This window comes from Polypterus senegalus, chromosome 13 (assembly GCF_016835505.1).
Source record: "Polypterus senegalus isolate Bchr_013 chromosome 13, ASM1683550v1, whole genome shotgun sequence".
NCBI classification, from domain to species: Eukaryota; Metazoa; Chordata; class Cladistia; order Polypteriformes; family Polypteridae; genus Polypterus; species Polypterus senegalus.
In genome coordinates, this window is record NC_053166.1 from 47326206 (window position 1) to 47335063 (window position 8858).

The following is an 8858-nucleotide window of genomic DNA, read 5'->3' on the forward strand; positions in this document are numbered from 1 at the left end:
GATGATCCTTTGACAACTGAATGAATGGGTCAGAATATGCACGCCCGTGGAACTGTTTAAATCCGATTACAGTGTTTTTACAATTTGTGATTGCCTAGATTTGAATGAACAAAACAGGAAAAAGGTCATATACTAATATACACTAAGTCAAATAGATGTGAAAAAGTGAACAATTTACGACATTCTCATTTGGGGGGAAAAAATAACTTGCCTGGGTTTTAGCTGCTGCTCCAATACTCCGATTCCTTGGGCCAAAGGATACACAAGCCCTTAGAGAAAATAAAGGAAATAAAATTACCAACCTATTCTTACTGAGGAAATGCTAATATAAAAAAATATAAAACAATTAAAAATAGTTTCAGAGATAACTTAAGTATTATGTTAACTCAACCTACTACATCTTGTTCATGGGAAATTAAAGTCTATAATAACCAAAAAAAAAAAAAAAAATTCAGGAACAAGATATGGACAGAACACCAAACAAAGTGTATATAGAAAAGAATCATTCTGCCTCCAAAATATTCACATTTTGTTGCTTTGCAGTAGTGCTGGGAGTTATACCGGTTCATACTGAAAAGTTTCTTTTTTTATGATATGGATTTTTCTTATACCGCAAAACCTGTTTAAATAGCCTAAACAACGTTCGGAACGTGACGCAGCAGGAAACTGTTTAAGGGTGGACCTTTTCACTGCTACACCGCTAAACATGCATACAACGGAGTACATACATTAGTGGATGTACTGAGCGGTCAAAATGGACACAGAACATTCCGAAACTGAAGCTGTAGCAGATGATAAAATTGAACATGATGACACAGAAGAACTTTTGCCGAAAAAAGGACCCGTGTCTGTTGTCTGGAGATACTTTGGTTTTAAAAGGTCAGATGTGGACTAAACAACCATTTACTGCAAATGCTGTTGAGCTAAATTTGTCGCTGGAGGCGGGAGCTTGAGCAATTTGCTGCACCACCTTAGCTGCAAACATGCTTTGGAATACCATGAATGTATGGAACAAAGATTGGCACTCTACACGTCCTCAGGTAAAACTGAAAAAGCTAGTGGACACTTGAGTCAGATGTCACTTGTAGATGCATCTGCTAGAGGTACTGCCTACAGCAAAAAAGCAAGCGGGTGGATTGAGATAACCAATGCAATTACAATCAATATAGCTAACATGTCAGTGGACAGAGATTAACAGAAAGTGCAGCTGATTTACAAAAAATATTTACTACTATTCTTTTTCTAAGACATGTTCAGTGCAATACAACTTTTGACAAGCACCTCTGGATATTTTACTAAGTCTAAATGCCTCTTTGGATGGTTGAAAATACAGGCAGTCCCCGGGTTACATACGAGATAGGGACTGTAGGTTTGTACTTAAGTTGAATTTGTATTTAAGTCGGAACAGGTACATTATTTTAATAAATGCTATTGTTGACCGACTGTAACCAAGTGCTCTGCCAATGAATGATGGAGTTTCACCTCTCTCTGACCTTATTATTTCTACTTTATTTTCCCTGGTGATGGTTTTTCTCTTCTTTACTGTATCACCAGCACTTGCATTAGATTTTTGTTTTAGAGACATTCTTGAAGGGTGAAGACAAAAGGTTAAGATGAGCTCTTCTGCACAGCACTGTACACGCTATCACAGCAGGAAGGCACCCGTCGTCAACACGTCTGATGTACTGACAAGAGACAACTTCCTGCTATGCATAACAGTACAAGCAGGCTTGCTATTGAGAATGAATGGGGGCAGCGAGGGACGGTTCACTTACACTACAGTATGCTGCCTGCAGCATCCGCCCACCGAAAATGAACACTGTGCGGCCAAAGACGGGTAGTGAATCGCCCACCACCGCCCCCATTCAACAGGCAGCCACCCTACAATGCTACCCCCCGCAGCCCCATTTACCCTCAATGGCTAGTCACATATTAAATGCTGGACATATGATGTTGGAATTATAACTTAAAACCTGACCCCACTAGTTACAGTTTACCTGTAGATATTAAACAATCTTAAAGTGGTATTTTTTATTATTAAAAAAAAACCTTGTAACCTCTGTTATTGTAGATCCAGAAAACAGAGGGAACAGAAAAGATAGGGGAGCAGAACAACATGATACTGAGCTGGAACTACCACCTCTCAAAAGTCGATTCTGGAAGACTGGCTTAGAGATTATTTAACTGAATCAATGGCAATGCCCATTAGCGGGATAGAGCAAGAAATTGACATGTACATAAGAGACCCCCTATTGCACTCCTGTGCTGTCCTTTGAAATGGAGGAGAGAAAATTCTCCAAAGTACCCACTATTATCCCCACTGGCCAAAACATATCTCTCAACTACAACAAACTCAGTTCCAAGTGAATGTGTTTTTTCAACTGCAGGAGATATTGTGAATGCCTAAAGGTCACTGTTCATAATTGAAAATGTGTAAAAGGTTATGTTCCAAAATAAAATTGGTGATACCCTACACTAAGAAAGGAGAATAACCTTTGCTCTTATTGTTTATATTCAGTCCTATTACTAGATTATTTGTACTATTTTGGCACTATACTTTTTTTGGGAATGAAAAACTTCTTTAAAAAAAATAAGTAGTATATTAAGCATAGTATTAAAAATGTGATGTGCTCTTTTATATATTGTGCAGAAGACTTTCAGTCTTCCCATATTGTCTAAGTAGGGGAAAGGAAAATGCATTGTTGATTCTGAAATGCATGGAAGAGGAATTGCCTCAGATATAAATAATAAAGAAAATGCTTTTCAATCATAGGTTTTCTTCATTCAGATTTTCTTTAAAAATCTTGGGTTATTGAATGGCAAACCCAGTATCATGAATCGAGTTGTTACATCCCTAAAAGAATTATATTTTCACTGTAAATACGAAAAAAAAAAAAGTTGGACATGAGCGTCAGTAGGTTTTGCACCCTAAGAACCAAATTACTCTAACTATTCTGTAACATTTCAGTTATTACCTACCACTCTGATGCTGACCTTTCTGATCATAAAATATGTAATTACAATAGCAATTGAAGAGAATAATTCATTATTAATTGAAGAATTACAATATTTGCCATAATTACCAAGATATCAAAAATTCATCTGAGGGCTCTTTTAGAGTGACTCTTTCTCTTGCACAATTTGGCTCAAAAACGCACATTGTCATCTCATAACATGCTTAAGTTTTGTTTGGTATTTTTCTGTCCAGCCATTTTAGCTCTAGACTGTCCTCAAGAAACTGAGACACACAGACACACACACATAGACAGACAGACACCCATCATTGAGATATCAATGTTTTTGGTATCAGGAGACCCTAAAATGTCACAATCCTTCAAAAACCGGAGATGGAAATTTCTGATGAACCCAAAGCGTTCACTTCTCCCCCATAGATGATAGGTTAGGGAGGGAGAGTGTACAGCAACATGTCACCTTCATGTGATTTAGCTGTTTAGCGGGACACCTCTTGAGGCCAAATGTGGCTCCCATAGATTAAAATTATCAAGGCAATGTTTAACCTGATTTGCCTGATGAGGCAGGAAGATGTCATTAACAGTAAAAATGTAAGCATTCTACGACTTTTTTTTTTTTTAGGTGTAGGTGTGAAATAAATTCTTATTTTCCACTTTATTTAAAAGTACTTTAAAATGTAAGAATTTCCAAGAACAGAGTGAAGCTTGCGTGATTACGGTGAAGGCAAGCAATTCCCAAAATATCCACATAACATTGATAAAAAAAAAAATCAATAAGCAAAATACACCAGATAATACAAACTTGCTCCCTTATGACACAGTACATTTTCTTTCACAACTAAGTAGTAGCGAGAGCAACATTTGTGTGTTAAGTGTTTTGCAGACAATCGCAGTGAAGCTAAGCCACAATGAATTTCACACAACCTCCAGCAATGTATGGCAAAAAAAAAAATAAACTAAATAAATAAACACCAAACAATAGCCAGTGGAAATCATTTTATATTGTATGTCATATGTCTGACATTAATGTGGATTCATTTCAAAGCAGTGAAGGTTAATGAAAAAGAATTAAAAACACAGTGCAAGGGGGGGAAAAAAAAAAAAACGGACACCCAGCACTTTAAGTGTATCGCCCCTTAATTATTTTAATAAGTTTTAGTTGTGGTTGAATAATTGAATAATCAATGTTTTTGATGTAACATGAAATACAAATTGCTCAAGTGAAGACCATAATATATTCTAAAATAAAACATTATTCAATTGTAGATGTCACACACAGATATTTGCTTTTAATAATTTATTGGTATACACCATGTGGCCGTATTTCAAATTAAAATCCTATTAAACTATGTTCCATAAACCAAACTTTATCTGAAACTTCAGCGTTAAGATGTTGGAAATATGTGGGGCATGTGTTGAGAATGGCAGCATCTAGAATTCCTAATACCTGTCTCTTCTTGGAGCCCCAATTTAGATAGAAAAGACCTAGAGGGGGAGTTCACCTAACAAAAAAAAGCGGCAACTTCAAAAATCAGGCTAAAATTGCATTATGGTCCCATCTGGCTTGAGCAGAAAGAACAAGACATGGCCAGTGCATCTGACAAACCTGGCAAGGGACCAGGTTTAATGGCGTGAGCTGCCCCATAATGCTGTTGAATGATCAAAGGATGGTTGAACTCGACAAAAGTACAAGTACAGAGTTATGTATGTATCCAGCACAAGATGTACATGAACAAAGAAAACGTTAAATGTTGGTGCATGGTTATTAAAGGTACAATACCCTGTATAAATTCACATCACATGAAGTAATCTTTACATGGGACGCATATTTTAATATTGTATCTATATTAATGTAGTACATACAGGAAATTTGTCAGTATAGTTGTAACCTAAACATGGCAAGAAAAGTAATTTGACTAAAATTAAAAGGTGCGCATCTACAACTGGCAAGTTTGCTTTATGTCTAATATAAATCAATCACAAAAGGTCTGAAGATCAAGACAAATTAGACTTGAACAACCTACAATATAAAGATATTTGCAAGTTCACTATTCAATATCAAATAACATTCCTGAATACAGATGTAAGCCATGAGACTGCCCTCTTCATATAATCGGGCAACTTAAACAGTAGACAAAGACGGCAAATTAAAACAAATTGCATTCAGATAGCTACAAACTTTAAATCACAATGTAATGAACTAAAAATGAAGCATAAACATCACCACATTCATCATTCAGCTAGCTATTTTTACCTCACACACTCAAGAGACCCATTACAACACAACCTTTGCTATGCCCAGCCGGTCTTACATAAGGCATTAAAAATTACATGGTTGGTAGGGAGGAAAAATAACTTATGAAATGGTTTTACCATTATATGTACAGTACTCGTTTCCCAAAATATTTTTCTATACAAGCTAAACAACTGTTAATATGCCACAATTGTACTGTAAATCTTTACTAACATTTGAAAGGATGCTTTAAAATGCTTGGAAGAAAGGAGGTGGCACCTTAGCAGCATTTTATAAGTGGTATAAACCTAGACTAAACAATGGCTTATTTACTGGAGTCTGATTAGCACAATCTGCACCTGAGAGAAAAATGTCAGTTAAGTTGTCAACCAAGAAGTCTAGAGACATAAATGAACAATTTATTTAAGGGCATGCACAAGACTAAAGTCAAATATAGCCAAGGAAGTGAACAGCAGAAGCAGAGAGCCAAGGAAGTGAACAGCAGAAGCAGAGAGCTTGTAAAACTAAAGCTCTTACTTCAAAGAATAAGATTAGTTCAATGAATCATTTACATCCAGTAGACAGATAGGAACCATCCCCTATGACCCAGAAATAGATTAAGCAGGTTTGGGAGTTTTACTTTGCTCTTTTAAATGTTACTTGCCATAACTGAAAGTTGCAAGAAGGCAGACTACCTTTATAACATCCATAGTAATGATGCTCTTTAGTTGAGTGCATGTTTACCTATATTAAATACTATGAATGAGCAAGCGTCTCAAACTTGAAGAGTAAATTGCTCATAAGAAGCAGACCCTTAACATATTTTTACACACAACCAGTCAAAAGTTTTTGAACACCTCGTTTTTTAATTAAATTAAAATCAGCTGAAATGCAAAAGGTTTAAAGTGTAGGTTAGCAAAAACTGAAAAAGGGAAATGTCAGAATATAACAATCTGACCTTCTTCAGAAAACAACTAATAGATTACAACTTGTAGATGTCCTGCAGAAGTTAAAGTAAATTAAGCCTTCAAGTTTAAGCAAACAATTCGCACAGAAGTCCCAGCATCTGTAGAGTACTCAAAAACACTGCTGGAATAGACTGTGCTACTTCACCCTCTGATATACAACTTGGAAAATACTGCAATGTAGAAAGTTGTACATTCCAGTGAGAATGACAAGAAAATGGCAATTAACACATGCAAAGAGACTGAGCATTATTACCCTTAGAAGTGTAGGCCTTTCATTTAATGAAATTCCAAAAAAAAAAAAAAAAAAAAAAATCCCAAGGCAATGAGAAACTGGAAGAAACTTTGATAGGAAGAGATCTCACAGACCCAAAGGTCCAACCCAATCAGATGACAAGTTTCTGTGGGTGAGTTTCTACTACAAAGAGGTGAATTTCTACTGCAAATTTTACAGGGCAAGTTGCAGTAAGTAAGCCATTCCTTAAAGGACAAAATAAAGTGAGGCTTGCCTGGGCCATGAAATACTGGCTGTGGACTACTGCAGACTGGAAGAAAATCTAATGGACCAATAATCAAAATCTGAAACCTTTGGTTCATCATACAGGGTGTTTGTACACCTTCCAGTTGGTGAAAGGATGGTTCCTTGGTGCGAGACACTAACTGTCAAACATGGAGGAGTAAGTGTGATGGTCTGGGGTTCTTTTGCTAGAGGCATAGTTGTGATTTGCACAGAGTGACTAGAACTTTGAATCAAAAGGGTTACCACTGCATTTTGCAGCACCACTCAATACCTGCTGGTCTGTGTCTAGATCAGGAGTTCATCCTACAAGCAATACAAAGACCCAAAATATACCTTTCAGTCTATGTCAGAACAAAGTTAAAAGAAAAGAGCAAGAAGGTACGCTACAAAACATGGATTGGACTGGACAGTACAGTCTCCACACTTAAACCCCACTGAGTTAGTTTGGACAGAAGGGTGAAAGGAAAGCAACCTACAAGTGCATCACATTTGTGGGAACTTATGCAACAGTGTTTGGAAGATCTTTCTGACCAATATTTGATTTCCTTTATAGAAGCCATGCCACAAGAATGTCTGGCTGTTATATCAGCAAAAGGTGGCCACTTTGATTAATTTAAAAATTGTAATACATTTTGTACACTTAATGATTCAATTTTTTTTTTTTTTTGGTTAATTTAATTGAAATAATCAATTTTGAAGTAACAGCGGATCCAGTCATGGCCCAGGCGATATATAAATTGCAAGACACACTAACTCGTAATTCATTTAATTTAAACTACGTAGTCACAAACTGGAAAAAAGTAACAGAATGCCAAAGTGTGGATAATTGTTGAATATTTTTAGATTATGAATGGGCTCCAGAGTCACTCGAGCTGAACCTAATGCCACAGTCCAAAGCAATTAAAGGCTCAGTGATCTCCACTGCGGTGAAGTTAGATTTTTTGATACACCTCAGCATTTTTCACATATAGAAGTATACTTTGCTTATGTACGGCAATTTAGTTTATACAGTACCCGTTCCGTTTACATTTAAAAGGAACATACACGCTTACACGTACATCGCGAAGAAAACAAAATGATCTGTGAAACTTTCGCTGCATTTAAACGAAACATAAAATTAATAGTGAAATAACTAATATATCGGACAGTGAATGCATCATACTACTGATACAAAGTAGAACTGCAAAAAAAATCATGTTTAAAAAAAATCACGGAATGAGTTCTATTTTAACGCGAGGAAGAATAAACGGGCCGACATCGTGCGTGACCTGACAGGCCCGATCCAAACCATATTGGAGGGGTTACTTCACCTAAGAGGGATTCGTTCGCAGATGGCACGCGTACCCCGGGAACCTAGTTGAAAAATAACCACTGAACCTTAATACTTTGTAAACGCACAAACTTTAAAAATGTAATACTTACGGCGTGCAGCGGTCACTGTACTCGTTGGCCACCGTCTCGATTCCTCCAGCCCGGGCAACCGCGACATAGCAGTTCTGAAATCCTAAATCGATACCAACCACTGACATGTCTCAGAATTAATAACAGAAAACAAAGAGACAAATGACGTTTATAAAAATCACACGTAAAAAAAGAGATGGCAAATACAAAATTTGAACACGAAAAGTGTAGCAAAATATCCTCAATTCAAAAAGCGTTACTGTTGATTATGCGAAAAGATGAAAGTTGAAAAATGATATTTGCAGCTGTATGTGAGAATTAATCTAAACTTAACCCTTCTTTCTTAATGGGTTCTATTTAGCACGGCGGTTGAATTAACTGCTAAAAGCCGGTAGCACACTGTCTCTCCTGGTGAAATCTCGCCGTCAGGCCCACGGCTGTGTTCTCGCGAGGTTTAAACTCCCGTTTCTCGAGTTCTCTAGATTGTTCTTTAACCCTTCGTTGGAACACTGAAAAGAAGAGAATGAGAGTCTGTGGCCTAGCAGCTGATTTCCTGGACTTCTCAGTGTAGAGTGGAACATTTTACCAACACCATGTGAAAAATTTTGAACCAGGAGCATTAATTAATCAGTATATTTACGGAAGCGTATTAGGGCCACGGTGAAAAAAAATACGGACACAGTGAAGAAAAAAAACTATATGACTACACATTTCCACTTTAATCTCGACGCATATGACGAGGATAATCTCGACACGTTGACTTTATT

At 36.8% G+C, this 8858-nt stretch overlaps 1 protein-coding gene across 1 annotated transcript in view; it reads right to left on the reverse strand.

Annotated features, from left to right (window-relative positions):
- LOC120543300 (heat shock 70 kDa protein 4-like) overlaps positions 1-8537 on the reverse strand; it is a 42722-nt gene extending 34185 nt beyond the window's left edge. Inside the window, exons 1-3 of the mRNA XM_039776336.1 lie at positions 8113-8537; positions 212-269; positions 1-94 (exon numbers count right to left, since the gene is read on the reverse strand). The exon at positions 1-94 is cut by the window's left edge and continues 47 nt beyond it. Coding sequence (XP_039632270.1) covers positions 1-94; positions 212-269; positions 8113-8219 — 259 coding nt within the window. The 5' untranslated portion in view covers positions 8220-8537. The remainder of the gene's footprint in view (positions 95-211; positions 270-8112) is intronic.
- Between the last annotated feature and the right edge of the window lie 321 nt (positions 8538-8858).